The 27,999-nt window shown below is 63.3% G+C and overlaps 5 protein-coding genes across 22 annotated transcripts; 4 read left to right on the top strand and 1 right to left on the bottom strand.

Moving 5' to 3' along the window:
• Nucleotides 1–3,496: 3,496 nt before the first annotated feature.
• CA11 (carbonic anhydrase 11) lies at nucleotides 3,497–9,979 on the top strand. 15 transcript variants are annotated; one of them, XM_007506700.2, is made up of 11 exons: nucleotides 3,590–4,045; nucleotides 4,215–4,385; nucleotides 4,745–4,819; nucleotides 5,670–5,812; nucleotides 6,237–6,422; nucleotides 6,604–6,699; nucleotides 8,499–8,571; nucleotides 8,715–8,869; nucleotides 9,115–9,280; nucleotides 9,645–9,718; nucleotides 9,903–9,979. In XM_007506700.2, the coding sequence occupies exons 2-11, from the start codon at nucleotides 4,319–4,321 to the stop codon at nucleotides 9,954–9,956; spliced, it is 1,089 nt and encodes a 362-aa protein (XP_007506762.2). In that variant the 5' UTR covers nucleotides 3,590–4,045; nucleotides 4,215–4,318; the 3' UTR covers nucleotides 9,957–9,979. The 15 variants fall into 15 exon arrangements, with proteins under 15 accessions (XP_056652694.1, XP_007506769.2, XP_056652693.1 ...); XM_007506703.2 differs by having other exon boundaries at nucleotides 3,591–3,744; nucleotides 4,211–4,385; XM_007506699.2 differs by having other exon boundaries at nucleotides 3,591–4,045; nucleotides 4,211–4,385.
• Nucleotides 9,980–10,495: 516 nt separating this feature from the next.
• Nucleotides 10,496–13,932, top strand: DBP (D-box binding PAR bZIP transcription factor). 4 transcript variants are annotated; one of them, XM_056796713.1, is made up of 4 exons: nucleotides 10,496–11,175; nucleotides 11,771–12,166; nucleotides 12,870–13,081; nucleotides 13,251–13,932. In XM_056796713.1, the coding sequence occupies exons 1-4, from the start codon at nucleotides 11,046–11,048 to the stop codon at nucleotides 13,464–13,466; spliced, it is 954 nt and encodes a 317-aa protein (XP_056652691.1). In that variant the 5' UTR covers nucleotides 10,496–11,045; the 3' UTR covers nucleotides 13,467–13,932. The 4 variants fall into 4 exon arrangements, with proteins under 4 accessions (XP_056652691.1, XP_056652690.1, XP_056652689.1 ...); XM_056796712.1 differs by having other exon boundaries at nucleotides 10,498–11,175; nucleotides 11,771–12,193; XM_056796711.1 differs by lacking the exon at nucleotides 10,496–11,175 and having other exon boundaries at nucleotides 11,191–12,166.
• Nucleotides 13,933–14,042: 110 nt separating this feature from the next.
• SPHK2 (sphingosine kinase 2) lies at nucleotides 14,043–20,512 on the bottom strand. Its single transcript, XM_056796709.1, has 6 exons — nucleotides 19,923–20,512; nucleotides 18,679–19,135; nucleotides 17,398–17,547; nucleotides 17,217–17,311; nucleotides 17,000–17,115; nucleotides 14,043–15,741 (listed from the first exon to the last, which is right to left on the bottom strand). Exons 2-6 carry the CDS (start codon nucleotides 19,055–19,057, stop codon nucleotides 14,520–14,522), a joined length of 1,962 nt encoding a protein of 653 aa, XP_056652687.1. The 5' UTR covers nucleotides 19,058–19,135; nucleotides 19,923–20,512; the 3' UTR covers nucleotides 14,043–14,519.
• Nucleotides 20,513–22,483: 1,971 nt separating this feature from the next.
• Nucleotides 22,484–24,586, top strand: RPL18 (ribosomal protein L18). The gene is made up of 7 exons (XM_007506695.3): nucleotides 22,484–22,949; nucleotides 23,256–23,342; nucleotides 23,583–23,690; nucleotides 23,911–24,009; nucleotides 24,113–24,236; nucleotides 24,319–24,388; nucleotides 24,475–24,586. Exons 1-7 carry the CDS (start codon nucleotides 22,947–22,949, stop codon nucleotides 24,548–24,550), a joined length of 567 nt encoding a protein of 188 aa, XP_007506757.1. The 5' UTR covers nucleotides 22,484–22,946; the 3' UTR covers nucleotides 24,551–24,586.
• Nucleotides 24,587–24,666: 80 nt separating this feature from the next.
• FAM83E (family with sequence similarity 83 member E) lies at nucleotides 24,667–27,999 on the top strand. The gene is made up of 5 exons (XM_001381248.4): nucleotides 24,667–25,715; nucleotides 25,799–25,966; nucleotides 26,067–26,191; nucleotides 26,297–26,705; nucleotides 26,868–27,999. The coding sequence occupies exons 1-5, from the start codon at nucleotides 25,236–25,238 to the stop codon at nucleotides 27,093–27,095; spliced, it is 1,410 nt and encodes a 469-aa protein (XP_001381285.3). The 5' UTR covers nucleotides 24,667–25,235; the 3' UTR covers nucleotides 27,096–27,999.

The raw sequence follows: 27,999 nt of genomic DNA, 5'->3' as shown, positions 1-27,999 counted from the left end.
TGGTAATTGCGCCCCTCCCAGCCTTCTCTTCTCCACTTCCTTAGATGGCTCAGAGAACACAGAGCATTGGGACAGGACTGAGAAGGGGAAGCTCCAGGCTCTGTGCCATTTCCTCAGCCTCCCCAGCTCCCACCAGCCCCATCTCCCTCCACTTCAGGCTCACCATGGGGCTTCCTACAGCTGCTCGCCATCTTTGGTCAGGAACAAAACCCAGCACCTGCCCCAGACTGAACTCGTCATCTTTTCCCTATCACTCCCCGCTTCTCTTTCATTTATTTTTCATTAAAGCCTCACCTTCCCTCTTAGAATCCATAAAGCATATTGGTTCTGAAGCAGAAGTGGTCAGGGCTAGGCCATGGGGGTCAAGTGACTTGCCCAGGGTCACACAGTGAGGAAGTTTCTGAGGTCGGATCTGAACCCAGGACCTCTTGTCTCCAGGCCTGGCTCTCTATCCCCGAGCCACCCAGCTGCCTCCCTCCGTCTCACTGGCATACAGCAGGTGTCTCATCCATGCTTGCTGTTCGCCATCCACTCCCACCAATCCCCAACCCTGAGCTCCTCTGCCGCCTGCTTCCTCCGCTTCTCCTCCAGTCCCATCTATCCGGGCTCGAGATCGCCACTGCCGGGCGATCTCAGTGCTCTTCCTGAAGTGATCATCCCTCATTCATCCCCCCAAGACTGCTCCGAACCTTCTCTTCTCCCCTCCCAGCTCTCCCAGCTCCTCTCTTACCCTGCGCCAGGGATGCCGGCCTCCCAGCTCTTCCTCCAACGACACCCCCATCTTTGGGCCCCTCGACCGCCTGGCTCCCATGCCTGGAGCATTCTCTGTCCTCCAGGCTGATTGCTGACCTCGCTAAGCCCCCTCCTACAGGAAGCCTTCTGAAGCTCCCTTCACTATCTCCCATCTCTCTTGTAAACAGCCAGCTTTGGGTGGATTCCTTGTATTTCATCTCCCCTCCTTCCACCAGAAGTTTCTGGAAGGCAGAAACAGTCTTTTGCCTCTTTTGTATCTCCAGGACGTGACCTTTAGGAGCTGCTGTCCTGGGTTCAAATGTGACCTCAGAGGCTTACTTGCTGGGTGATCCTGAGTTCAAATCCAACCTTGGGGGGGCTCTATCAGCTCTCTCCTGCCTAGGGTGTCTCTGCCAGCAGGCGGTTGGTGTGGCCTTCCCTCTGGGCTCTCTGCCCCAGCTTTCCTTTCCCAGGGGTACAGGTGCGAGGGGCTGCCTGTGATTCAGGCTCTCCTGTGGCTGCTCCTTCACCTGCCCCTTTCCCGGGGCCTGGGGAGCCAGGAGGCAGCCACCCCTCAGCCATTTAACCCCCGGGGTGGCCGGGACCTGGGGAGGGAGCCTCTGCCAGTTCCTGCGCCTGCCCTCTGGGCTGGCTCAGATCGGGCCGCCCTCCTGCTCCACCAGCCCTTCAGAGATCTGAAGAATTCTGTGGTCGCACTTCCTCCAACAGGGGCAAGGCCTGCCCCAGACATTCGCCCTCTCCAGAGTCCATCTTCCACCAGGGCCCACAGCGGCACTGGGCAGCCCAGATTTGGGGAGCCCAAGGCAGGGGGCCAGGGCCACCCCCTCCCCTCCCCTCTTGGCTCTGCCCTGTTAGTAGAGCCCAAAAGCCGGTTTTGCCCCCATTGAGGCCCTGCAATGGCAGATGGGCTCCTTTGTCTCCTGGGAGGCCGTGCCAGGGTGGCCCTCTGACCCCTCTCCAGTGAAGGCCGGCTGCTGGGGTGGGCCCTGCCTGCCAGGGGGAGGAGGACTGGCTGTTACATGTGTTTCTCCCTGACCCCAGCCTTGTTCCCAGTGCCCGAGACGGATGGCCATGAAATCGACAGCTGGGGCCTCGCACAGGCCTCCCTTCCTGCCCTCCCCGTAGCTTCCCCCCACTTTGCCTGCCCCTGGTCGGGGCCCAGGCCTCCCTTCCCAGACATCTCCCTTCTGCTCTCTCCGTTCCTTCCAGGCAGCTCGTGTGGGCACGAAGGCTCTCTGGGAGGCGGGGAAGCCCTTCAAGCCCGAGCTGGGGCCTCCATCTCCCCCGGGGATCCCCGACTGGGCCTGGAGGCTGGAAGAGCAGCCCCCTTCCCTCCCCGGGGACTAGGGCCAGCTCTCCTGCCCATTCACTGGCTCCATCAGTTCATTGGGCCCCGCAGGCCTGCCTCCGTTCAGGCCTGGGCCCTGGCCAAAAAGGAAGCGAGCCCATCGCCAGGGGCTTCTCCAAGTGGGGGGCAGAGCCAGCAGGCACAGTCCCCAGAGGGAAAAGCGGGGTCCCGCTGGCTCCCCTCCGCAGGTCCGCAGAAGGCTCCTTCCAGCCCTCCTCGCCGGCGCCCAGGCCCTGGGTCAAGGGTCTCTGAACAGGAAGTCCGGGGGTCCAGGTCCCCGGCCAGGAAAGGCGAGGGCGGGCGAGGCGTTCTCCCACCAGTCACAAGCTGGGCGCCAGAATGGAGTCCCAAGATGGCGTCGGGGGCTTCGCCCAGCTCCCACCTCCAGTCCTGCGTCCTCCCGGGAGCCCAGCCGGCCTACTCTGTGCTCCCCGCCCCAGGCCAGGGCGCCATCCAATCATTTCCCGAGGGAGCTCTTCGCGGTTACTGCTCTGCTGTTTGCACCCTCAGCACATATTCGGTAGAGCCCCAGCGCAGACCCTCCTCGCCTCGCCTCCCTCCCTCCAGCTCTCCCCGCTCCCCTCCGCTCCATTTAGCGGCGGAGGGGCTTTTCCTGAAATGCAGGGGAGACGAGTGAGTCACTGCCCCCCTCCACAAACCCCAGCGGCTCCCCATGGCCGCCAGGAGCAAACAGCAAGAGACCTCTCCAGGTTCGGACGCCTTGCGGTACTTTCCGAGCCGCGCCTGGCCCGCTGCTGCGCCCCGCCTCCCTCGGGGCATCCCAACCCCGCTGCCCCTGGAGATTCTCTCTGCTCGCGGCCCCAGCGCGGGCACTTTCCTTCCTTGTTCGGGTGGCGGCTCTCTCTTTCCTCCTATCTCCCTCAGCCGCCCCTGCCCGCCCGCCCGCCCGCCCGCCAGGCTCTGATCACTAGATGATCTGGCTCGGTTTCATCGCCGCGCCTCCCCTTTCTCTGGTCTTTGCCGCCCTCTGGCGGTCAGTGTTGCTTACTGCAGCCAGGCTTTCCCCAAGAGGATCCCCAAGCCCCATTAAGGCAGCCCCAGGCGCCGGATGGAGTGAGGAGGGGGCGGGGTTGCTTAGGAGGCTGGCTTGATGCAGCCTGAGAAGCTCGGGAGGTCTGGGGGGAGAAGGCAGGCGGGAGGAGGGCAAGAGCCAGGCCCGGGAAGGAGCAAGATTCTCCCCGATCCACCTTAAGGCTCCCCCTCCCCCTCTCCTCCTGCAGAGAATGGGAGCTGCCAGGATGGGGCCCCAGGTGTCTGGGCCACTCCTCCCCCCAGTGCAGCCTGAACAGGGGACCCTCCTCCCCCTCCTTAGTGCCCCCATGCTTCAATCTAAGCCCCTACCCCCCCCAACCAAAAGAGACCCATGGAAAGAAGGGGAGAGGGAGGGAGAAGCAAGAAACTGGAGAGAGAAGCAAGAGAGAGGAGGGGCAAAGAGAGGGGGAGGGGGAGGGAGAGAAGCAGGGGAGAAAGGGAGGGGGCAGAGGGAGGAGGGAGAGAGAATCCAGAGAGAAGGTGGGGAAGGTAGGATTGAGAAATGAAGGGAGAGGGAGGGAGAGAGAAATAAAGGTGGGGAGAGACCTAGAGAGGAGAGGGAAGAGAGTGGCAAGCAGACCGTGGTGAAGGTAAAAGGGGGAAAGATACTGAGAGGGAAGGAGGGAGGGAGGGAGACAGAGACAGACCGAGGGGGAGAGAAGGGATCCAGAGAAGGACACCAGGAAAGAGGGATGAGCCTCTGAGGGGGCTTTAAAGGGAAGAGTGCATCGAGGGAGGAAGAGAAAAGACCAAAGAGAAGAAATGGAGAGACAGGCAAGAGAGAGGAAGGTGTGAGAGAGACAGACACAGAGAGGGAAGAGAGAGAAGGGGGAGTTACGGAGGGAGATAGAACGGAAGACAGACTGGGAGGAAAAAGCCGAGGCTGAAAAGGTAGGGAAGGAGAGAAGGAGCCTGGGGGAGAGCTCCCCTCACTCTTCTGGGATTTGGAGGCTGGACGCCCCTTGGCAGAGGAAGAGGGGGGCAAGAGGGGCGGGTCGGGGTCGGTTCCCATTGAAAAGCAGAAGAGACTCAGAGACAGCAGATACTCATTGAAAGCCAGGTGGACAGAGACCCAGAGGCGGCAGAGGGGCAGAAGAAAACAAGGGGCTGTGAGAGACCGAGACCCCTGAAGGCACTGGTGCCTGGGACCTCGGAGCCTTAGCTATGGGGGGCCCGATGCGCCTCAGCCCGCCCCGGGCCCTGCTCCTCGGGGCTGCCCTGGGAGCTGCAGGTAAGAGTTCTGGGACAGGGGAGGCAGGAAGGGGTGGGGGGTGGGGGGTCTCCTCTCCTCTCCTCTCTGGGAGGGATGTGCGGAGTTCTAAGAGACACCTCACAGATGCCCAGCACAGAGGATTTCTTTGGGAACTCAGAGACCTCTCAGAGACTTTAGAGAGACAGAGAGACTAGACCGAGAGACCTTTCGGGCTGAGAGAACTCCAGGTTTCCCAGAGCAGGTGGCAAGAAAAGCCCCTCAGATGGCTGAAAGAGCCAAGGACGCTGGGGAGGGGCGCATGGGGGAGGGGAGAAGAGAGGAGGGCTGTCCGGCGGCCGAGGAGGGGACTCATTCTGCTCCCCCCCTCCCTTCCCCAGCTCACATCGGCCCTGCGCCTGCCCCTGAAGACTGGTGGACCTACAAGGATAATCTGCAGGGCAGCTTCGTCCCAGGTGCACCCAGTGTGAGAACCCAGCACCCCGCAGCTGCAGGCCCGCCCCCTTGGGGATCCCAAGGCGCTCTCCCTCGGACAGCTCCCTTCCCCGCCTCAACAGTTCCCTCCCCCCGACTGCTCCCTCCCCTCGCCTCTTCCCAGCCTCTCTGGGACCGGGGCAACCACGCTGACGCCTTCTGCCAGTCCAAGACCTATTCCACACCTCCCTCCGCCAGGGACCCTCGCCCCCCACTCCCAGACCATTTCCATCTCCGGGGGACTCGGTTTGTCCCCTTCCTGATCCCGCTCAGCACCCCTCCCCCAGCTTCCCTCCCGAAGCGAAGGAGCCATTACAGATGCGCATCTGAAGTAGTGAGTGGGCGAGAGTGGAAGGCAGGCGCGGGGGCGGGCGCCCTGCTAGCCTCGCTGGCTCCCAGCGTTCCCAGGGACTTAGACGACCCCTCCCCCTCGGCCCCCTGCGTTTCCACGACCCTCCAAACGTTCTGCCCTGCTCGGCCGTGGAGATAATGAAACTACAACTCCCATGAGGCACTGGGGAAGAAGCGCCCTCGGGAGAGGCACTAGCTTCTGCAAGGGCTGCTGGGAGTTTTAGTTTTCTTGCTGTGTGCCGGAGATGGGGAGATCCTGGAGGAGTAAAGCGGTGCATGAGGCCCTTAGGAACCCGGAAGTCCCCTCCCTCAGTTCCTTACAACAGAGACCCTGGCGTCCCCCTCCCCCAGCCCCTGTTCTGTCCCTTCAGAAACCCAGGCATCCCCCTTGCCTTCAGGGATTCAGGCGAGCCCTCCTTTCCACCAGTGGTTGACTACCACTTCTCCTGCCTCTACTTCCCCTCATCCCTGCTTCCCCAGGGCCGCCCTTCTGGGGCCTGGTGAACGCAGCCTGGAGTCTGTGCGCTGTGGGGAAGCGGCAGAGCCCCGTAGACATAGAGCTGAGAAGGGTCCTCTACGACCCCTTCCTCCCTCCGCTGCGGCTCAGCACGGGAGGAGAGAAGGTAAGCGGGCCGGCCCTGCCCGTTAGACTCAGGGTCTCTCCCCAGCCCCAGCCTCGGCCGTGACGAGCTTGGCCGCAAGGGCCTGGAAGCGATCCCTTCCCGCTGCCCGCCGGCCCCAGAACCCCAGCCACGAAGGCCCCTGTGGGAGGTGGAACGAGGCCGCCCGGGAGGGGAGGAATGAGAGTGGCACTGTCCGGTGGGGCGGGGAAAGGCCGCAGAAGGGCCCAGGCCGGGAGAAAGCCGACAGAGAGGGCGCTCTTCCTGGGGGCCCCCACTGCCTCACGCCACATTGGCTCCTGGAGAGAAGTCGGGGCCGGGTTCTCCCTCCTGGGCCTCCCAAAGTCTCCAGCAGGTAGGAGGAGGCAGGAGGGTGGAGGGCGTGGTCTCTGCCCGCCCCTCCCCACACTTTCTCTCTCTGTCTCAGCTTCGGGGGACGCTCTACAACACTGGCCGACACGTCTCCTTCCTGCCAGCCCCAAGGCCTGTGGTCAATGTATCCGGGGGGCCCCTCCTCTACAGCCACCGGCTCAGTGAGCTTCGCCTCCTTTTTGGGGCCCGAGATGGGGCTGGTTCTGAGCACCAGATCAACCACGAAAGCTTCTCGGCAGAGGTGATGGGTCCCTCTGCCAGCCTCGGGCCTGACCACTATTAAACCTTGGACAGCACCAACCACCCCCTGCTCCTGTCCCCACCCCTTAGCCAGAGGCTGGCTCTCCTGCCCCATCCCAAAGCCTGACTCATCTCAGGGTCTGTCTTTGCCTCATTCCTTCCCCTCCCCCCCTCACCAACAGGTGCAGCTGATCCACTTTAACCAAGAGCTCTATGGGAATCTGAGCGCAGCCTCCCGGGGTCCCAACGGACTGGCTGTCTTGGCACTCTTTGTGAATGTGAGTTCCACTCTCTGGTTACTGGAGGTGGCAGGAGCAGGGCTAGAGATCCATGGATCCTGGAGGGGGAGAGGATCTCTGAGAGGCTGAGGGAAAGGATGCCCAAGTCCTTGTCTGAGGATCTGAGCAGAAGGGGGCACTTGGGTCACAGGAACTGAGGATGCCAGGTGCCTGAAGGGAAGGGCATCCCTGGCTCTCTGGCTCCAGGAACTGTGAATGTCTATGGCCTTAAGGATACAGGAGTGAAGTATCTGGATTTCTGCCCCCCCCCCCTCTTCTCCCATATTAAAGAAAGCTGCCTTCTGAAGTTCTCTGAGGCAGGGGAATTCTTCAGAGAGGTATCCTCCATTCTTTGTTGGCCAAGGCCAAGGCCAAGAGCCCGAAACCCTTCTCTGAACCGATCTCATGAGTCCCAGATTTAAATGCACCTCAAAGATCTTTGGAGTATCCTCCAGTGACCAAACATGATGAGAGGCTCAGGAGGGGGCAGGTCTCTGGGCCAGGCAATAGCAGAAACGCCAGGATTAGAAGAGTCTTGGTACCTGCCCTCAGAGAGCTGGCAGTTTAATAGGGGAGCCCTGATCCAAAATTACCCACAATTCAGATGTATCAGTGCAGGCCTGTGTTTTCATTGGTGCAGGACCCTAAGGGCCATCTGTTCTCCTCAAAGTAGGGGCAGACAAAGGCAGAGATGGGGGAGGAGGAGCTGTGGGATTTGACTTTACAGGTTGAGTAAGAATTGACCCTGGGAATTGATATGGAAAAAGGGACAGGGCTACTCCCTCAGGTCCCAAGAAGGGTCTGAGCAAAGACCCAGAGGCTAAGGGCCCCGGGCAGACTGCTGTCCAGTTGGACTCTAGGACAGAATGTGTGGACTGGAGATATCTGAGACAAGGCTGGGGTGCCCTCATTGTCAAGGTCCTAAGTGGCCCAATGGATAGAACACTGGACTTGGAGTCAAGGAGACCTGAGTTCAAATCTAGCTTCAGACCTTTCCTACCTTGGTGACCCTAGGCAAGTCCATAATCTCTGTATCAATATTCTCATCAGTAAAATGGGAATGCCTATGGCACTTCCCTGCCAGGTCATTGTGTGGATCAGATGAGATAATAATTGTAAAGCTCTTAGCACAGTTCTTGGCACTAGTGCTGCAGATGGCTGCCATCATTATTCCAGTACCATGATGGTGCCAGGCAGGGGAAGCAGAAGGGGGCCCCTTCACTGCCCAGCACCCAGCTCAAAGCCCTTGTCTCCTCCCTCATCTGCTCCCCCTTCCCCCACACTCAATGCCCAGCACAGGCCAGAGCTCTCCTTGGAAGAAATTGGGGAGGATTAGTGCAGGGAAGAGAAGACTCCGGGGAGTGAGGCGGGAGGAAGGTTGTTATTCGAAGGGGGGATCAGACCTAGGCTCTGTGTGGGAAGCTCACAGATGAGAAGATTCAGGCCTGGCACCAAGCAAACCTTCCTGGCAGAGAGAGTTGTCCCAAAGTAGAATGTCCTGCTTCAGCCAGGGATGAGTTCCCCCTCCCCTCAGGGGAGGCTAAGGTGAAGTTCAGAAGCCCCCTGGGGTGGGGGCTAGAGCTGGAAGGGACCTTGGAGGCCAACTAGTCCAGCCCCTCCTTATTATACACGATTAGAAACTGAGGCAGAGCTAGAAGGCCCTGGAGCTTCTTCCAGAGTTCAGGCCTTTAGTGCTCTGCTCACCTGAGGCTGGATGACCTCTGGCTGGGGGTGTCAGGCCTTGGTCACCACCTCTGCTCTGCTAAGAGCCTCCTTCTTAGCAGCCTTCTCCCACCCAGGTTGCTGCCAACTCGAACCCTTTCCTGAGCCGCCTCCTAAACAGGGATACCATCACCCGAATCTCCTACAAAAGTGAGGGCCCAGCCTGCAGTGGTCTCCCTGGGCTGGGGGGGCACTCCTGGGTCTGGGGGTGGGTGAGGAGGGCCTCCTGGGTGAGGATTTGGAGCTGCTCCAGGACAGCTGGGTGCCTTCTCACTCCCGGGTCTCTCTGGCAGATGATGCCTACTTCGTGCAGGACCTGAGCCTGGAGCAGCTGTTCCCGGAGTCCTTCGGCTTTATCACCTACCAGGGCTCGCTGAGCACCCCACCCTGCTCTGAGACCGTCACTTGGATCCTCATAGACCGAGCCCTCAATGTCACCTCCCTGCAGGTGGCTCCCTCCTCCTGGGTCCTTCCCCAAAGCCAGGGAGTTGGAATGGGAAAGAAGGGTGAGGGGTAGAGGATGGAGGCGGGCTTGGACTCGGGATCTCTGTCTTTGCCCTCCATGATCCTCAGCTGGGGAGTCCCTGCCTTGTTGCACATCCTTCTCCTCCCCGGGCCTCAGTTTCCCTCTAGCTTTGATGAGGCAATCTCTAAGCACCTCCAGCGCTCTTGCTCTTTGGTTCCCTGCTCCAGATGCACTCCCTGCGGCTCCTGAGCCAGAACCCGCCGTCCCAAATCTTCCAGAGCCTCAGTGGCAATGGGCGGCCATTGCAGCCCCTGGCCCACCGCGCCCTCCGAGGCAACCGCGACTCGAGACACCCGGAGCGGCGCTGCCGCGGCCCCAACTACCGCCTGCATGGTATGCCCTGGTCCCTGGATCACCGACCCCTCGGTTGATCCCAGTCCCGGGACCAGAACAAGCGCAGAAAACTACAAGTCCCAGGAAGCTCAAAGGGCAGAAATGAAGGGGGCAGGCAAGCCTTTTGGCCTCATGGCCTGCTGGGATTGTAGTCCTTCCCTCTCCCACCAATTGGGGATCAATCCCAGGCACCTGGAATCTAGGAACGCGAACCCAAGACCTGTCACTTAGAATCAGGGAGTCCTAGGAAACCTGCCTCCCTATCCCCAAGAGAACCCCGGGGGAGGGGCAATAAGCAGCTGGCTCCCGATGTCTCAAAGAGGTTTGGTACAGTCTGGGATCTGTGTCCCCCCCCCCCACTTAGGCCACATGGTACTGTCCACCCTGGACCTGGAAGAGAAGGAATTCTCCCCCTCCCAGCCTCTCGCCCTCTGCATGGTAATGTCCCACCTCCCCACAGCAATAAACAATGGTACAGTCAATTCACTCTGGGGGGACCAAGGCTAGTTCCGGGCACAGCCGCTCCAGGCCAGTGGTACGAGGCAATCCCCCTTCAGGTTGCAGTGGTAGGGCTCGTCCTGCCTCGACCTTACCTCCTCCCCCACCCCTTCTTTTCTTGCAGTGGACGGTGCCCGCTGAGAAGAGGACCTGCTTGCCTGCCCCCGCCCCCAAGTAAAGTTATTAAAGAGACAGAACACCGTTCTTGTGTAGTTTGGAGAAGCTGGGATCCAAGGGCTTGGGGAGGAGGTTATATTGTAAAATTTACTGAATGGGAGAGGGGAGATGACGTAACCCTCCCCCGAACCTGAAGGGTTTGGGGCACAGCTTCTCTGCCAGACCACGGCCCCTTTAACAGCTCCCTGGCCTCTCCAATACTCCCCTACTCCCCCGCCCAGCCGCAACCTCCCTCCAGTGCACAGGATTTGGCGGGTGGCACGCGCAGGGCCACGTGCTTCCGCCCCGCCCATTGTCCCCATCTGGGTCATGGAGCCTATGCTCATTGGAGGAATCTAGGTCAGGGCCCCGCCCCACTCCCATCCCACCATGAGCTGGAGGGGGTGCGAGGGTTGAAGGTTTCCAGGCTCCAGTCGGGGAACAAGCTCGAGGCAGGAGCATTCCTATTGGCCGCTCCTCTCCCCAGCCCAGAACCTGATTGGCCTGCGAATATAGAATTTGGCCAAGCTAGGCGGGAGGGAGGGGAGGAGAGGCCACAAGGCACGAGGCGAAGCCAGGCTGGGAGGAGGAGGGGTGCGCGGGGCTGGGGCTGAAGGAGAGGCTGCCTTGGGGCCTGCACCAATCCCCGCCCTGCTCCTCGCTCAATTCCCCCCCTCCCCGCCTGTATTTTTTTTTCCTCATCCAAAGAAGTTTGCAGCGCCCTTGGCTCCGCCTGCTTCTCGGCCAGCCTCCCATCCCCGTTGCACACTCCGACAGACACACACATACACACACACGCCTCCCCCGTGCAGGCTTGCCAAGCGCCTCCGATGTGCACGAGCTCAGGCTCGCGGGCTTTAAAGCACAGGGTGCCCGTCGCTGCCCGCTCACCCGCCCGGCCCCTGTCCTCGCCGGACCCCCTTGCAGACAGGCTCTCCCCCGGCGACCTCGGGGGTCTCCGGGCTGCCGCGGACGCCTGGCTCCCACGCACGGGCAAGCTGAGGTTGGCAGGGATCTCTGGCCCGGGACACCGCGGCATCCGCTAGCCCGGAGTCTCCAAAGGTGCAACCTCGTAGCCCATGAGCCGGTGACGACCCCCAGTCCCTGGGGGATGGCGAGGCCCTCGAGCGACAGGTCCCCGGCCCCACAGCTGCTGGGCGGCCCGGCGGGAGGCGCGGCGCTGCACGGCTTGCGAAGCCTCCTGCAGGGGCCCGGGAAGACCAAGGAGCCGCCGGCCAGCTGTGAGTGCCCCGCGGCGGGACCCAGGCGTCCCCTCCTCCCCCGGGACCCCGGCGGCAATGGGCGGGCGGGGGTCCCGGGCTCACACGGCCGGGACACGGGCCGGGGCGGGGCTTCCCGGGGTCACATGGGGCCGGAGACTGAGACGGGGCGGAGCCCTGGCAGCCTGCTCTTGCCCCCTCTGGCCCGGGCTGGGGGCGCAAGGGGGCCGGGCACGGTCCCCGAGGGGGTGGGTGCCTAGGACCCGGGGGATAAGCCAGAAAACGCTGACGCTGCCCTTCCTCTCCCCTCCGTGCCCCCTTTCCGTGTTTGTCCCTAATCCGTGGCTCGGCTGCTTCGTGGCCCTCCTGTGCCCTCCTCTCTTCTCCTGTGCCCCCGGCTGGGGCTGGGTGGCCCGCCCCTCCCTGCATCACCCACTGGGGTCATTGCTCTGCCCCTCCCCCCATGCCCCGCTTTATCCCGCTCCGCGGCTGCCCCGTTGCCCCTGTGGCGTGCCCATGTCCCGCGCCTTGCTGCCCCTGTGCCCCATTGTACGTGTGCTTCGCTCTGTGTGCTTCCCTCTGCGTCCCGCCCCCGTCCGGTCCGTCTCTCCACCAGGTCTCCTGAAGGAGAAGGAGCGCAAGGCGGCCGGTGGAAGCGGCAGCGAGGACGTGGGGGGCCTTCTGGGGGTGTCGGGCCGGCCCCGCTCGGGCCCGGGGCCCGGAGCCCTGCTGGCCTCACTACTCTGGGAGCGGCCGCTGCCCTTCGGGGACGTAGACGACGTGGACCTGGACGCGTTCCTGCTGGAGCACGGGCTGCCCCCCAGCCCTCCGGACCCCGGGCCGCCCGCGCCTCGAGCGGCCCTCGCCCCCGGCGCCGCCGCCCCCTCCTGCTCTTCGGGCTCCTCATCCCCTGCCCAGTCCAGCTCCTCCTCGCCGGCCCCCACGCCCACGCCTGCCTCACCGCGGCTGTCCCCGGGGGGACACGTATTAGGCCGCCGGGCCCCGGGCGCAGGTGCTTCTTCAGGCTCTCAGCGCGCAGGTGCGCGGGGGGAGGGGAACGGGTAGGGGGCGCGAACCCCGAGTGGTGATTGTAGGGAAGGCACCCTCCCTAAGGAGGGAGGAGATGGTGAAAGATGCCATTCCCGAGGGGGAAGGGGACGGGGTTGAGGGGGCAGCGATCCCCGAGGAGGTTGCGGATCTGCACTTTTTACTCCAGAGATCTGGGCCTGGGATGTCCAGACTCCAGCTCCCGGGAGCCCCCGGGGCCGGCCGCCGCCTCGCTGCCAGAGCCTTTGCCGCGGGGGCTGCCGGGAGTCGCAGTACCTCGGCCTCATAGCGGCCCGGCCCCTCCCCACCGAGGCCGCAGCCTCACACTCTGGGCCCACGTGAGCCCCTCCCCGCTCCCCAGGGCTCTCAGCCCCGAGCGGCGCATGGTCACGTGCAGCGGGGGCGAGAGCGGAGGCGGTCTAGACACGTGACTCCGCCCCCGCCCTCCCTGCCTTGTCCTCAGCTGGCCCCGGCGGGTGGAGGCGAAGTGCGTGCGCGTGCGCCTTGTCCGCTTTCTCTGGCCGGAACGCGGCGGGGGTGTGGCCTTCCGCCGCATCCTCCCCAAACTCCAGTTCTATCCGAGGCGGCTGGAGGGATCGCAGATTGCCCCCTGACACCGAAAGATGGACACAATGAGGCTCTGTTGACCTCACTCTCTGCCTGTCCAGGTCCAGTCCCCCGGGACACCCCCAGTCCGGTGGACCCCGAGTCTGTGGAGGTGCTGATGACCTTTGACCCCGACCCCGCCGACCTGGCCCTGTCTAGTGTGCCAGGCCAGGATACATTTGACCCCCGGAAGCACCGTTTCTCGGAGGAGGAGCTGAAGCCGCAGCCCATCATGAAGAAGGCCCGGAAGATCCAGGTGCCAGAGGAGCAGAAGGTGGGCCGCCCTCTGTGGGAGCCCCTGCTGGTCCCTGGTCCTGAGGTGGGAGCGAGGTGGCGGCCGGGGTCCCTCAGCCCCAAGGGAGCAGGGCCGCGGGGGGGGGGGGGGGGGGGCAGCCCAAAGTGGGGTCCTTACTCTGCTTAGAGCCCCTCTGCCTCCCCCTCAGGATGAGAAGTACTGGAGCCGCCGCTACAAGAACAATGAGGCGGCCAAGCGCTCCCGGGATGCCCGGCGGCTGAAGGAGAACCAGATCTCGGTTCGGGCAGCCTTCCTGGAGAAGGAGAACGCCTTGCTGAGGCAGGAGGTGGTCGCTGTTCGCCAGGAGCTCTCTCACTACCGGGCGGTACTGTCCCGCTACCAGGCCCAACACGGGGCCCTGTGACTGTGCCGGGGCAGGCTCCTATCCCCCCAGCCCCACGGACCTCCCCAGGACTGCCCCCACCTCACCCCCAGGACGTTGTGCCCCTCCGGTCGATGGCCCGCCGCTGCCAGTTCTTGGCACACTGGGACTAGCAGGCTCTTCCCAGGACACTGCTGCTGGCCTTGGGGGGCCAGGCTGCGAAGGCCTTAGGGGCCAGGACCACAGCAGCTCCCCCTTGGGGCCTCCCTGCGGCCCAGGCAGGGACATCCAGGAGCCAGAGAGGCTTAGGCAAGGCCGGGCACGGTGCTGAGACGCTCACAAATCTAGCTATATATATATATTTTTTAAGAAAAAGAAGTGCAGACCCCCCCTTCCTCCCTGCTGGGGGGGTGGGCGTTGGGGAGGACTCAGGAGTCGGGGCCTTTCCCATTCCCTTGCTCCCTGGCCCTCTCTGATTGAATAACTCCAATAAACCATGAGAAGCCAAGCGTCTGCTGCTGGGAGGCTGGCTGCACCTTGGGTGGCTAGTTCCCTTTTGGGGTCCCCCGTCTGTAACGGGTCAACCCTTCCCTCCTGACGTAGGAAGAGCCACAGGGCTGAAGCAAGCGGAACTGTTTATTGCATAGAGGCTGTTGCCTTGAAGACCACTGGGCTAGAGAAGGGAAACTGAGGCAGGAGGACCCAGGGGTCCCTGGCACTCCCCACCCCTCTCAGGCAGGGGGTCCTAGTGCAAAAGAAAAGGGGGATGCTCACCGGGAGCAAAGGAGGCAGCAGGGCAGCCCAGCCCTCTGGTGCCCCCCACATTCTGGGTCCCATCATGAGGCTGAGGAGGGGGAGGTCCTGCCCTCAGGAGGTCCAGCTCACTCTCAGCCCCTTTGCTCCAGAGACCCCTCCAGTCCTGGTCCCTGTGTGGAGGCCAGCCCCGAGGACCAGCCTCCCATCCCCTGAGGTGAGAGAGGCTTCACTGCCCAGTCTCCCAATGGTACAGGGCCTGCAGGCCTGGCTTCCTTTCCCCAGCTCAGGGAGGATTCCTGGGTTAGGCCCTGCCTCCTCCCTCCCGGCTTGCTGGGATTCTCAGGCCTCGGGGCCTGTGAGCAGGGTGCCTAGGCCAGGGTGGATCTGGGCCTGCAGAGGCCCATACTCTACCTGTTCCCCATCCACGGTGAGGATCCCGTGGTGGGTGAGAGGCTCCAGGCGAAATGCCCGAGCTGTCGCATAGCCCAACTGGGGACAGCCCAGGCCAAAGTGGCTTCCCCGCTCCATGGCCAGAAAGAGTCGGAGTAGGGAGGCCCTGGAAACCCCACCTCGAACCCAGCACAGGTGCACCAGCCCATCCCCAAAGCGGGCGTTGGGGACTGCTACTAGGTCGGCACACAGGTGGCTCGGTGACTGGGCCAGGATGAGCACAAAGTCACCCTCCAGGGTCACCCAGCCGGGGGGCAGTGGGGAGCCCAGGGGAGGCAGTAGGTCATCCTTGGGGCCGTGGAGGGAACCAGGCTTTGGGGAAGCCTGCGACTTGGAGGAAGGAGGAGCCTCCCCAGGGTCTGGAGGGGAGGAAGAAAGATTGGGCACCACAAGTCCCTGGGGATCTTCAGAGGCTGGAGAATCGGGGGAGCACGGGGTGGCTAAGGAGGCCAGAAGGCCAGGGGAGGCTTCTAGATCAGAGGGGATCAGGGGGCTACAGGAGGCCGGGGGCTCTGAACCCTGAAGAACTCTTTCCATCAAAGAGCTGTAGGCTAAGGAGTTGGCAGGGGCTGGATCTGAGCTGGGCCCGGGGGTGAGAGGAGCATTGGGGGACAGGAGGCAGGACTCTGGGGAATGAGGGGGAGATGGGGAGGGGTCCAGCTGGAGCTCCGTGGGGGAGTGTGCGCTTCGGGCCAGGGGCAGGTCGGACACTGACCGGTGCAAGGGGGAGTGAGTTTCTCTCAAAGGGGCTGATGCTGGGGTGGGGGCCAGGGCCAGTTCCGAGGCAGCTCGAGGAAGAGCCTGGGACAGAGACGGGGCACCGTTGGACGCTGAGGAGGAGGCCGGCAGGTAGGAAAGGCGCCCTGGGTAGATGTGGAGGGAGGCCAGCCGAAGGACCGTGCCCAGGGTGAACCGGGCAGGGCCCAGAGCTCGGAATCTCTCACTCTGAATGTCCACGTCAGACACAAAGCCCCAGGCCACAGAGAGGATGGAGAAGCACCGGGCTCCAGAAGCCAGAGTCACCGAGAGGAGGTCCAGAGGGGATCCACCACCCCGACACATGAGCAAGGAGCAATTCAGCAGCAGGTCTAGGCCTATTGCTGGCTCAAACCTGAGGAGAGGGACATGTGCAGGTCCCGAGTCAGAGGCAAATGAGCCAGAGATCCCCCCAGAGGCAGAGGCTGGTGGAGAGCTGGCCATGGCCAGGCAGAGGAACTAAAGTCTGTGGGGATCCAGACCCCCCAGGACGTACCTGCAGAGGGAAAAAGGAAGGAAGGAGAGGAGGGAAGGAGAGGAAGAGAAGGGAGGGTGGAGGAAAGGAAGGACAGAAAGAGGGAGGAAGAGGAGGGAGGAGGAAAGGAAGGGCAGAAGGAAGGAGGGAGGGAAGGAGAGGAGGAGGGAGGGAGGGAAGGAGAGGAGGGAGGAGGAAAGGAAGAGAAGGGAGGGTGGAGGAAAGGAAGGACAGAAAGAGGGAGGGAGAGGAGGGAGGAGGAAAGGAAGGACAGAAGGAAGGAGGGAGGGAAGAAGAGGAAGGAGGGAGGGAGGGAAGGAGAGGAGGGAGGAGGAAAGGAAGGGCAGAAGGAAGGAGGGAGGGAAGGAGAGGAAGGAGGGAGGGAGGGAAGGAGAGGAAGAGAAGGGAGGGTGGAGGAAAGGAAGGACAGAAAGAGGGAGGAAGAGGAGGGAGGAGGAAAGGAAGGGCAGAAGGAAGGAGGGAAGGAAGGAGAGGAGGGAGGGAGGGAGGGAAGGAGAGGAGGGAGGAGGAAAGGAAGGGCAGAAGGAAGGAGGGAGGGAAGGAGAGGAGGGAGGGAAGGAGATGAGGAAGGAAGGAGAGGAGGGAGGGAAGGAGAGGAGGGAGGGAAGGAGATGAGGAAGGGAGAAGGGAGGAAGGAGAGGAGGGAGGGAAGGAAAGGAGGGAGGAGGAAAGGAAGGACAGAGGGAAGGAGAGGAGGAAGGAGAGGAGGGAGGGAAGGAGAGGAGGGAGGGAAGGAAAGGAAGGACAGAAGGAGGGAGGGAAGGAGAGAGGAAGGGAGAAAGGAGAGAAGGAAGGGAGAAGGGAGGGAAGGAGAGGAGGAAGAGAGAAGGGAGGAAGGAGAGGAGGGAGGGAAGGAAAGGAAGGACAGAGGGAAGGAGAGGAGGGAGGGAAGGAGAGAAGGAAGGAGAGGAGGGAGGAAGAAAGGAAGGTCAGAAGGAGGGAGGGAAGGAGAAGAGGAAGGGGGAAAGGAGAGGAGGGAGGAGGGAGGAGGGAGGGAAGGAGAGGGGAAGGGAGAAAGGAGAGAAGGAAGGGAGAAGGGAGGGAGGAGGAAAGGAAGGGCAGAAGGAAGGAGGGAGGAAAGGAGAAGGGAGGAAGGAGGGAGCCGCCCCATGCCTACCCGCCATGCTGGTTGACTGCTCCAGCCAGGGCATTGCCAGAGCCGCAGGGCAGAACTCCCACGGGGATCTTCACAGCTTCTTCCCAGTCTGGCCGAGCCAGGAGCCCGTTCACCACCTGTGGGCAGACAGGGGCCGGCTGGGTGGCTGGGGACCCCGGACCCGGGGCCCGAGGCAGCAGCGGCAGGGACAGAGCGCCGCCCCCTGGCTTCTACTCACCTCATAGAGCAGCCCATCCCCGGAGAGAGTGACGATCCCATCCCACTCACTCAGGCGCAGCCCCTGCACCAGCTCCCGGGCGTGATTCTGCCGCTCTGAGGAGAGGAGCGGAGGAGTGAGGGGTGCGCAGCGCCCCCAGACACCCCTCCTCCCCAGCGGGGGCCCCTGGCCCCAGGCTCACCAGTCTGGATGAGGTTGAAGGAGAGCCCGGCTTCGGAGATCATGGGCAGCACGTGGTTCTTACACCATTGCCAGGCCAAGCCCCGCCCCCCAAAAGGATTGACCAATAGGAGCAGCCGGGGGGGCCGGGGCAGGAGCTCCGGTGTAATCTCTGGTGCAAAGGAAGCAAGGAAGATGTCAACAAGAAACTACAACTCCCAGGAGGCAGCGGGGCCGAGCTCCCTCGGACTCCCCTGCAGGGCGTCTGGGTTCTGAAGTTCTTTGGCCCTTCCCCTCTCTCTGCCTTCCAACAAGAGGTGCTAGAGATTCCCTAGGTCATCCCCCATCTCCCGCACCAGCCTCTGTGACCCTTCTCCCGGGGCATTCCCCGGCCTCCTTTCTCTTGGGCACCCCTCCCCCAGCCCTGAGACCCAGGCTTCTCCCCCCCCAGCCCCCCACCCCAGTGAGGAACAATGGAGAAGGTTCTGCTCTTGCAGTGCTTGTTCTTTGGACCCAGGTGTCCTGGCCCTTTGCCCAGGTGCCAGATATCGGGTGGGGAGCGTTAGGAGCTGATTAATGGTTCTTGGCTCCCAGAGTCACACCACCTAATCCCTCGGGTCTTCCCGCAGGTGCAGCCACCCAGACAAAGAGAGCTTAGGAAAACACAAAGCCTCCCCAAAGCAGGTCGCTGCGCCACTCCCCTCAACCACTAGGCTTCGCTCCCACATGGGGGCAGGGAGAGAGAAGAGGGCCAAATAGCTGTGGGGGCAGGAGGAGGAGGAAGCCAGGCCTTGGGGGGGGGGGGAACTGAAAATAAGGGCCATAGAGATGGCTGGGGCTTGGTATCTGCCCATATGATGCAGGAAGCCCCAGAGCTGTAGGACAGGTAAGGAGAAGCCAGTGGGAGAGCCAGGCCCCTGTAGGGAGCTCTTCCTGGGCCCTGCAGGCCTTGGGCCCGCTCTCCTGGAGTCCCTTCCATCTTGACTTCTTTGCTTCTTCCCTTGGGTCCCCTTTCTTCTTCTCCCCCTCATTGCTCCAGGTTCTTGGCCTTTCTGGGACACCCCCAGCTCCCAGCTCCCCCTTTCTCTTGTTTAGGGTCCCTAAACTTCTCAGGATTGGTCTCTCCTTAGATCCTGACATCTCCTCCACCCCCTTCCCCAGGAAACACAAGCCCTATTACAGGCTATCCCACTCACCCTTCCTGAGCCCATCCACTTGGGGTCCTCTGCTGCCTTCTGGACTCCATTCCCTCCATCCCCCTGCCATTGGGATGATCCCTCCCCACCCTGACCCTGCAGCTCACCAAGGTCCCCAGGCAAGGGCACCCCTCGAAGAAGGCAGGTGAGAACAGTGGCCCATCTCTGGGCCTCTGCATGATTCTCCTTGTAGTCAGGGGCCCGGTCAGCCCGGAAGGTCCGAGCTGCCCGCCGCCTGCCACCCCGCCGGCTCCGGGGGTAAGTGTAGACACACAGGTAAGCAGCAGAGTCATTTGGGGAGCAGCTGCGCAAGGTCCGACAACCAGAGACCTCAGCCAGAGGGACCAGGCCCCCCTGGGGCCAGGCCTCTGGCTTAGGGCGAAGTCGCTGCACATGCAAGGCCTCTGGGGTGAGTGTCAGTGCAAAGCGGGGACCTCGAGCTGGATAGGAGCCAAACTCTCCATGCAGGAGTGGGGTGTCTGCCATGGCCAGGGCTGCCAAGGGCTTCCACTCGCCTGGCTTGGCCTTAGAAGGTTAGTTCAACTCCTCCCCAAAGGCTGGGATCTGCAAGGACAGAAGGAGGGAGAAATGAGGACCAGATTAGGGTTCAAACACATGCTGATAAGAGGAATCTGGCCCAGATACTTACTGTCTTCTCCCTGACCCACACTCCCCTGCCACATAGACCCCACTTTTTTGAGGACTTCCATTGCTTTACTAGGTCTTCAGCTATCCCCCTCCCATCTTCCCTGCCTCCAAGGCTCCCAGAGTCCCCAAGAAGTGCAGAAAGAAGTCATGGCCAAAGGGCCACAGACCCAAAGGGAGTGGGAGTGTGGGGTGTCCTAGAAGCTAAGGCCCAGAGTATTCTCCTATCCAGACATGGTGAGGACAGAAAGGGAAAGATCAGGACTCCCTCCCCCAACACACACATCCCAGCCCGGAGGATGGCATGAAAGAACAGAGTTCAGAGACCTTGGAGAGAGGCAGGGAGCCCAGGGGCATCAGAGGGCAGTGATGGGCAAGACAAGAGAGGCCAGAGGGCTTTGACATCCAGGGACTCAGGGACAGAGAGAGGAAGAAGGAGAGCTGGAGAGGCTCAGAGAAATAGCCTAGCCTGGCCAGCGATCAGGGACTGCAGCAAGAAAGACCCAAAGGGGAGCACTGACCTGGATGCCGAGGAAACCCAAATGCCTCTGGCCAAGGTCCTGCTCTGGATTGGGCCACTCACCTAGCTGCCACCACCAGCTGGTCGCTCCGCCCCACCCCACCCCCTCAGCCCTACGCCCGACCTTTACTCCTCCTAACCCAGACCCTGACACACCCTCACGCAGGCCGACCCCAGTGGCCTCACCCTCCGGGATCCGGCAGCTCCAGCGTCAGGCCCCCATTCTTGCAGCCTCCCTTCTGGTCAGCCTGGCTCAGGGCTCCAGAAGGCACTCTCTAGCTCCGACCCGGCTTCTCTCGCCTCATGTCTGGTTCTGCCTCCCTCAGCCCCTCAGTCTCTCGTTTTGCTCTCCCTCCACAAGTCCCCCCCCCCCCAAGTCTAGCTGTCTCTATCTCCTCCAGTCCCCAAGCTATTGTCTCTGCAGGACTCTCTCTAATCTGTCTCCTCCAGTCCCCAAGTAATTGTCTCTCCAACAGTCTGTCTCTGCGTCTCCCAGTCTCCAAGTTATCCTCTTTCTCCGAATCTCATCAGTCTCTGCCTCCCTTAGGGTCTTAAGTCTGTCTCCTTCAGGGTTTTCCAGTCTTTGTGTCTCTCTCTCGGGATCTCTGTGTCTCTACTATAGTCTCTTTAGTCTCGGAATTTCTCCCAGTCTCTGAGTATCTCTTAATCTCCGGGTCTCTCAGCCTCCGTTTCCCCCTCAATCTCTGCTCAGTGTCAGTATCTCTGACCCCGCCCCCACCTCGCACCCGGAAGTCCCGCCCTTCTCCCGGACCCGCCCCTAGTTTCGTCCAGAGGACTGTGGGGAGGGGAAGGGGTGGGAGGAAGGTGTGTGAGATATCAGCCAATGGGTGTGCAAGACTGACAGGGATGCGCCAACAGAATTGTGGAGGGGGCGGGGCTCGACCGGCTGACTGGCGGCTTTGTGTTCTCGGCTCTCGCGAGATGCACCGCCATATCGAGGGAGGGTGCGAACCGTAGCCGCCATTTTTACTATGGGCGATGCCCGCGCATGCGCCTTTCTCGTAGAGTGCTGGCTCCCTCTAGAAATGGAAATGCAGAGAGATGTAGACAGACAAGATTCCGAGCTGCAGAGACAGATGCAAAGAAAGTAAGGCTACGCAGCAAGACCAACCCTGAGAGCCTCAGAGATAACAAAGGGACGGAACTGACTTCATCACTCAGAGAGGCCGAAATAAGCGAAACAGACACAAACTGAGATGGCCACTGGGCAGCCCGCAGAGACTGGAGGCAGGATCTGTGGGCAGGAATATTGCCGCCGCCGCAGCCCCTTCCCCTCTGTCCAGGGGACCCAAGTGCCCATTGACTCGGAAGCAGGAAGATGGACCCTCAGAGGCCCGTTCCCTACATACACACATGAATGTAGCATGTGAAGGTTGACCAGATGCTCCTTTCACAACTACAGTTCTAGGACAGGGAGGTGCATCTAAGGCAGGGGAAAAGACCTGGCAAAGGTCACACAGCCATAGGGGGACAAAGATAGCTTGGAACCCAGGGCTCTACCCCAGAACAGATAGCGCACCAGGCCTGGAATCAGGAAAACTCATCTTCCTGAATTCAAGGCTGGCTTCAGGCACTTCCAAGCAGTGTGACCCTGGCTAAGTCACTCAACCCTGTTGACCTCATTTTCCTCATCTGTAAAATAAGCTGGAGTAGGAAATGGCAAACCACCCCAGTATCTTTACCAAGAAAACCCCAACGAGGCCACAAAGAGTCCAACAGGACTGAAAAATAACTGGCTGACAAAACCTCAGAGACACTGGGAAAAGCAGAGATGTTGAGGGAGAGATAGAATCATGGAAGCAGAGACCTGGAGAAAACCATTCTCAGTGAAGGAGGAACCCCTCCCCCCCCCACACACACTTCCTTACTCTCCCCTGAGACTTAAGCCAGCTCCTTCAAACCTGGACTCCCTTGTGAGTCTGGGAGTCTGGAGGCTAGACAGCAAGAAGGGCTATGGGATGAGGAAGCACTGGGGACTTGGGGAGTCTGAGCTCTGTCTCAGTTTCTCTCTCCTTCTTCCACTGATGCTTTCTCTTTTTTCGTTGTCTCAACCTCTGCCTCTCTTTCCCTCTCAGGCTCTAGCTCTGACTCAGTTTCTCAGTTATTCCTGTTTATGTTTCAGGTGCTCTCCCTGCTCTGAGCTCCCTTGGTGGAAAGTGTCCCTGTTTCTCTGTGTCTGTGGCTCCTTATGGTTGCTTCTCTCTTCCTCACCACCTCACCTCCTCTGTCTTGACTATGGTTTCTCTGTGTCTCTGACTTTGTCTCAGTGTCTCTGTTTTCTTTCTCTGCCTGTCTCTCTGGTTGTCTCTCTCTATCTCTTGGTCTCCCAGCCTTTGCATTGCCTCTCTCCTTGTCTGTCTTGGACCTTCTGTCTCTCTCCCTCCAACCCCCTTCTGGTTTTTTTCTGTGCCTGGGTCTGTCTCTCCCTGTGAGTTTCCCTGAGCCCCGCCTCTGTCGGTGTCTCTCCCTCACCATTGCCTTTTCTCTTTACTTCCCCTAACCCTGTCTCGGTCTCTCCCTCACACTAGCCCCTCCTGGCTTCTGTCTGTCTCTGCCCTTTCTTGGGGTTTCTGTCTCTGAGTCCCCCCCCCCCCCGCCCCCCGTCCTATCTGGCTCTGCTAATATCTGTTACTCTTTCTGCCTCTCTCCCTCCGTGTCTGTCCCTGCCAAGGTCCACCTCTCCCTCAGCACCGCTTGCTCGCTCCCTCCCTCAGGCCCCCTGCCCCACCTCCCGGAGCCTGGCTAGGTCTGTCTGACCACTTAGGCCAGGGTCGGGGAGTGCAGGAAGGGTCAGAACCCCCGCAGCCGGCGCCGAATGAGGTGAAGGGCATGCACTGGCTGGACTAGACCAGAGATAGAGCTGGCTCGGTCCAGAGGAAACTCGCCGCAGGGACTGACTACGCCCCCGCCCTCCAGCCCGCCGGGTCTCCCAGGAACAACGAGATGAGGGGAGGCCTAGCAAGAGCGCCGCCGCCGCCCAACCTGCGCCTGCGTACCGCCGCGGCCCTGCCCCTCATCGTCCGGCAGCCATAGAGAGGCGGCCGTGCGAGCCAGGAGGCGGGTCCAGTCTCAACGTGCCCGCCCATCCCGCCGCGACGTCAGACACGCCGGCTTCTCAGGGGCCTTCCCTACGTGCTTTGCGACCCGTCGGTCTTTCCTGGTTGGGCCGGTGTTCGGGAGGCCGCCAGCATGGTGAGTGAGAAGGGAATCCGCCGGCATCGGCTCAGCGCGGGGCCGTAGCGGCCCGGGGTCGAATGGACTAGGGCCCGGGGCGTCCGCGGCTCGCGCTGGGCTCCCCCGTTCCTGGGGGCAGTGGGCCTGGCATGAGCGGGAGGGGTCTGGGGGTGGCCCCCGGCGCTCGGAGATTTCTCCGGCCTCATCTTCTTTTCCGCGCCTGGGAACTCCTCGCGCCTTGGGAGAGCCCGTGTTGGCGTTCGTCTTTGTGGCTCCCGCATTGGGTCACGAGCTCTTAGAGGTCTCTCTGCTTCCCCGGCCTAGGGAGTAGATATACGCCACAACAAGGACCGGAAGGTCCGGCGCAAGGAGCCCAAAAGCCAGGATATCTACCTGCGGCTGCTGGTCAAGGTAAGGCCGGGCCCGAGGGGGGAGACTACGGCCTCCGGCAGCCCTCTGTCGGCTCGTTCCTCCGGACGGAGCTTCGGCGCCCCGGAGGCTGCTGGGAGTTGTAGTCCCGTCCACGCCGCCGGCAGGGGAGGGAGCAGAAGAGGTGGAGAGGCCCAAGGGCCCAGCGTGGTGGGGTGAGGGTTGAGACACGCCCGGGGACTCCAGGGCCCTGACCAAACGCCTATTCCCACCGCGGTCCAGCTGTACCGGTTCCTGGCCCGCAGAACCAACTCGACGTTCAACAAGGTTGTGCTGAAGAGACTGTTCATGAGCCGGACCAACAGGCCCCCCCTGTCCCTGTCCCGAATGGTGAGCCTTTGGGGGCAGCCCTTCTGGCTAACATCACCTCATTGGGGCCCCACAGCCACCCCCGGGAGGGGGAGGGAGCTGGCAGGGAGGTTCAGTTGCCCGGGGTCACCCAGCTGGGATTGGAACCCAGGCCTACCGTCTAGGCCAGCGGGTCCTTTCGCTCCATTCCCCGAGGCTGGGGAAGCCTCCAAGGGCCCTTTCCATTGCTCTGCTCCCTCAGATCAGGAAGATGAAGCTGCAGGGCAGGGAGAACAAGACCGCCGTGGTGGTGGGCACCGTGACTGACGACGTCAGGATCCAGGATGTGCCCAAGCTGAAGGTTGGCCCTGGGTGGGATTCCAGAGGCCTGGGGAGGGGGAGGGGGAGGGGGGCCACGGGCCCTCCGGGTACTTAGCCAGGGCTGCCTTTCCTCCCTGCAACAGGTGTGTGCCCTTCGGGTCACCAGCAATGCCCGAAGTCGCATCCTCAAGGCTGGTGGGAAGATCCTCACCTTCGATCAGCTGGCCATGACATCCCCCAAGGGCCGGGGCACCGTCCTGCTGTCTGGTGAGCGCTCTCTCTGCGGAGCCGGATCTGGGGGGTGTGGGGGTGCCCAGCCGCCTGCAGCCTCTGTCTTGTCCCTATCCAGGTCCCCGGAAGGGCCGCCAGGTGTACAGGCACTTTGGGAAGGCGCCTGGCACTCCGCACAGCCACACCAAGTGAGTGTCGGGAGGAGCCGGGTGGGCACTGGGCCAGGGCATGGGGGTGGCAGCTGGCTTCACACTCCCGTTCCTTCTCTTCACAGACCTTACGTCCGATCCAAGGGCCGAAAGTTCGAGCGCGCCAGGGGCCGCCGTGCCAGCAGAGGCTACAAAAACTAACCCCTTTCCTTGTTATATTAAAGTTTTTGGACACCACTCTGTGTGCGCCTGTGATTTGCCTGGGGCAGGGGTGGGCAGCACCCTGGGGGGAGGCCCATCTGGCCCCTCTCCTGGTTCCCTGACAGGTGGCATCCTTGCCTTGGAGCCAAAAGCTCTGCCCTCCGGGCATGGGGCCCGCCCCCAGGACTCTTGGGGTCCTCCCCTTCCTCCTGGCACCTGCCCCACCCTGGGCTCCGGAGGCTGCCCCTCCTTGTGCCATGCTTGTTTCCTGGTCTTAAACACTCTCTGGGGAAGGAGTGCAGCCGCAGGGCTCTTTGGGCAAAGGGGTGGCAGGGAGGCCCAGCCCTGAGGCAGCTTGGGATCTGGCTGTCTAGGGAGAGGAAACTGAGTCCCAGGTGAGCCGCATTTCCTCTGGGGCCTGGGATGAATGAGGAGCCTGCAGAGGGGAGGATTCTGGGAGCTGCAGGGTCTGCCTCCAGGGTGCTCCATCCCTTCTGTTCCAGGCCAGCATTTTGAACTCCGGACAACTTGGGATCCCTCCGAGGGGTGGGCAGTGACCAGCGGGCCTAGGCAGAGGCCCCCGAGGGACATGAGACAGCTGTGCCTGGAGGGAGAGGTGGCCGGGCATTGGGTGGGCAGAGGCTGCTAGGGCAGAGTCCCAGGCGCTTCCCCCTGCTCCCGGCCCATGGCAGCCTCCCAGCTGGCAGCTCTAGAGGAGGCTGGGGAAGGGGGGGCGGATGAGGCCCCGGTGGGGGGGGCAGACCCCACCCTCCTGTACTCGGAGGGCCAGAGGCTGGCGCTGGAGACCCTGCTGAGTGAGGGAGCCGGGGCCTTCGCCTCCTGCCTGCTTCGGGAGAGGCTCCTGCCCTTCCTGGCAGCCGACGAGATCCAGAGCCTGGTGAGCCAGGCGGAGGAGCCGGCGGCCAGGGCTGGGGAGGGCGGGGAGGCTGAGGACCAGGAGACGGGGGCCCGGGCTCCCGAGTGGGCCAGCCTGACCTACTTCCCGAGCCGCTCGGATGAGCCCCCCCCGGACCTGGGCCTGGGCTGGCCGGAGTCCCAGGTGTGGAAGGGAATCACCCGGGCCCGGCTCTACACCCAGCCCCCTGCCGACGGGGACCCCTCCATCAAGGAGCTGCTGAGGAAGACTATCCGGGAGGCCCAGAAGGTGGGTTCCCGCTGCTCCCCGGCCCGGCCCTGGCCCTGCCCCTCCGCGCTTGGCCTCTGCAGCTTGCCTCTCCCCACCCCCAGCTCGTAGCGCTCGTCATGGACGTCTTCACGGACCCCGATCTCCTGCTGGACCTCCGAGAGGCCGCCACCCGGCGCAGGGTGCCCGTTTACATCCTCCTGGGCCACCGCCACCTCCCGGCCTTCCTGGCCCTGGCCCAGCAGCTGGGGGTGAACCCCCGAGCCACGGAGGTAACGCCCCCTCTGGCTGTGCCCCGCTGCCCTCTGCTCCTGGGGGAAGAGGCTGAGGCCGCGCCGGGCTGCCTCCCCAGAGTCCCGCTTCCCCCCTCAGTGCTTGGAGGTGCGGGCCCTGCGAGGCTGCGACTTCCAGAGCCGGCGGAGGAAGCACGTGAGCGGGGACCTGAGGGAGAAGTTCCTGCTGGTGGACGGAGACAGCGTCATCACCGGCTCCTACAGGTAGGCGCGGGGGCGGGCGCGCGGAGGCTTGCTGCTGGTCGCTCCGGTCCCAGAGGGCGGCCAGGCGGCCGTCCCCAGACTCCCTCGGCTGCCTCTTCTCTCCAGTTTTACGTGGAGCGATTCCCGCCTGCACCGCCACCTGGTGACCCTGCTGACCGGCGAGATCGCGGACACCTTTGACCGCGAGTTCCGGACGCTGTACGCCGCCTCGCAGCCCCTGAGCCCCTCCTCCGCCTCCGGCCCCTTCCTCAGCGTGCTGGAGGGCGTGCAGCTGGCCCGCAGCCCCCACCACATCGCCCGCCGGCGCTCCGTCGCCCCCGTCTTGCTACCCCCCCTCCAGGCCCTCGAGGACACCAAGAGGCCCTCCGGGCCGGCCCTCAGCGATATCCTGAGGAACATCCAGAGGGTTCGGCCCACCAGCAGCCCCTGCGCCCGGCCCAGCCGGTCCCTGTGGGACCTGAGCCGCATCTCCCAGGCGGGCTCCAGCGACGGGGAGGGCCCGCCCGGGAGAGAGGTGAGGGGGAGAGAGCCCCTGGGAGGGGAGGAGGATCCGGGCCAGGGCCAGGGCCCCTCCTTCAGCAAATATTAGCCTTCCCCGCGGCAGCCACCTGCTTCCTGCTCCCCCTCGGCCCCTTTCTTCCCGGGCGCGCCTCACCCTGCCTCTCCCTCTCTCCAGCCAAAGAGCCAGTGGGCCGTCCAGGACACCCCTGCCATGGCCCTGATGAGGCAGCGGGGGGCGAGCGAGGACCCCAGGGCCCTGGCGCGACGCTGGGCCAACCCTGGCCGCCCCGTGACCACGGGCCGATTCCTCTACCCCTCCCAGTCCCTTTGGAGGCTCGGGGAGGCTCCCGGGCAGCACGGCCGTGGGCAGCCGGACTGGGCCAGCCAGGGAGCGGACCACTGACCCGGCCCCTTCGGCGAGCACCGCCTACACTGGACAAGGCCGGACCTTCCCAACCGGGGTCACCCCGGGAGAAGAGCGGCCCAGAGCAGGCGCGAGGCGGGGAAGGGGCTCTGGGACCTCTGCCCCGGGTCATCTCCCCCAGGAGCCCCGGCCCAGGTGGGAGAGGCTGTGCCCGCCGCGTTGGGAAGGGCCGGCTCTGAATCACCGTCCGCCACCCGGGCCGCACGGCCCAGCCTAGCTCTGACTCAGGCCCTTCCCACGCCTCTGGCACCCACAGCAGCCTCCTGCCCGCCTCAAATACCGGCCCGGCTCCCTCCCGCCAGGCCCGGAATCCGGCCCCGCCCCCGTCATGGCCCCGGCTCCCTCCCGCCCCTTCCCAGGTCCCGGCCCCGCCCCCGTCATGTCCCGGGCTCCCTCCTGCCCGCCTCAGATACCGGCCCCGCTCCCTCCCGCCAGGCCCGGACTCCCGCCCCACCCAGGTCCCGGCCCCGCCCCCGTCATGGCCCCGGCTCCCTCCCGCCCCTTCCCAGGTCCCGGCCCCGCCCCCGTCATGTCTCGGGCTCCCTCCCGCCCCTTCCCAGGTCCCGGCCCCGCCCCCGTCATGGCCCGGGCTCCCTCCTGCCCGCCTCAGATACCGGCCCGGCTCCCTCCCGCCAGGCCCGGACTCCGGCCCCGCCCCCGTCATGGCCCCGGCTCCCTCCCGCCCCTTCCCAGGTCCCGGCCCCGCCCCCGTCATGGCCCCGGCTCCCTCCTGCCCGCCTCCCTCCCGCCAGGCCCAGGTCCTGGCCCCGCCCCCGTCCTGGCCCCGGCTCCCTCCCGGCCCCGCCCCCGTCATGGCCCGGACTCCGGCCCCGCCCCCGTCATGGCCCCGGCTCCCTCCCGCCCCGCTAGGAAAGAGCAGAGG

The sequence above is a fragment of the Monodelphis domestica genome, chromosome 4 (genome assembly GCF_027887165.1).
Source record: "Monodelphis domestica isolate mMonDom1 chromosome 4, mMonDom1.pri, whole genome shotgun sequence".
NCBI classification, from domain to species: Eukaryota; Metazoa; Chordata; class Mammalia; order Didelphimorphia; family Didelphidae; genus Monodelphis; species Monodelphis domestica.
The sequence above is the reverse complement of the archived record's forward strand: the minus strand, read 5'-3'. Positions and strand labels throughout refer to the sequence as shown.

Excerpts from the sequence above, each read along its gene's own strand:
- CA11 (XM_007506700.2), top strand. The coding sequence starts at position 4,319 with ATGGGGGGCCCGATGCGCCTCAGCCCGCCCCGGGCCCTGCTCCTCGGG. Across the intron at positions 4,820-5,669 it reads GCAGGGCAGCTTCGTCCCAG|GGCCGCCCTTCTGGGGCCTG; the intron begins GTGCACCCAGTG and ends CTGCTTCCCCAG. Across the intron at positions 6,423-6,603 it reads ACGAAAGCTTCTCGGCAGAG|GTGCAGCTGATCCACTTTAA; the intron begins GTGATGGGTCCC and ends CCTCACCAACAG.
- DBP (XM_056796710.1), top strand. The coding sequence starts at position 11,233 with ATGGGCGGGCGGGGGTCCCGGGCTCACACGGCCGGGACACGGGCCGGG. Across the intron at positions 12,194-12,869 it reads TTCAGGCTCTCAGCGCGCAG|GTCCAGTCCCCCGGGACACC; the intron begins GTGCGCGGGGGG and ends CTGCCTGTCCAG. Across the intron at positions 13,082-13,250 it reads AGGTGCCAGAGGAGCAGAAG|GATGAGAAGTACTGGAGCCG; the intron begins GTGGGCCGCCCT and ends CCTCCCCCTCAG.
- SPHK2 (XM_056796709.1), bottom strand. The coding sequence starts at position 19,057 with ATGGCAGACACCCCACTCCTGCATGGAGAGTTTGGCTCCTATCCAGCT. Across the intron at positions 17,312-17,397 it reads CTTCAACCTCATCCAGACTG|AGCGGCAGAATCACGCCCGG; the intron begins GTGAGCCTGGGG and ends TCCTCTCCTCAG. Across the intron at positions 15,742-16,999 it reads GCAGTCAACCAGCATGGCGG|GTTTGAGCCAGCAATAGGCC; the intron begins GTAGGCATGGGG and ends CCCTCTCCTCAG.
- RPL18 (XM_007506695.3), top strand. Across the intron at positions 23,691-23,910 it reads CCCTGTCCCTGTCCCGAATG|ATCAGGAAGATGAAGCTGCA; the intron begins GTGAGCCTTTGG and ends CTGCTCCCTCAG. Across the intron at positions 24,237-24,318 it reads GGGCACCGTCCTGCTGTCTG|GTCCCCGGAAGGGCCGCCAG; the intron begins GTGAGCGCTCTC and ends GTCCCTATCCAG.
- FAM83E (XM_001381248.4), top strand. The coding sequence starts at position 25,236 with ATGGCAGCCTCCCAGCTGGCAGCTCTAGAGGAGGCTGGGGAAGGGGGG. Across the intron at positions 25,716-25,798 it reads CTATCCGGGAGGCCCAGAAG|CTCGTAGCGCTCGTCATGGA; the intron begins GTGGGTTCCCGC and ends CCCCACCCCCAG. Across the intron at positions 25,967-26,066 it reads TGAACCCCCGAGCCACGGAG|TGCTTGGAGGTGCGGGCCCT; the intron begins GTAACGCCCCCT and ends TTCCCCCCTCAG.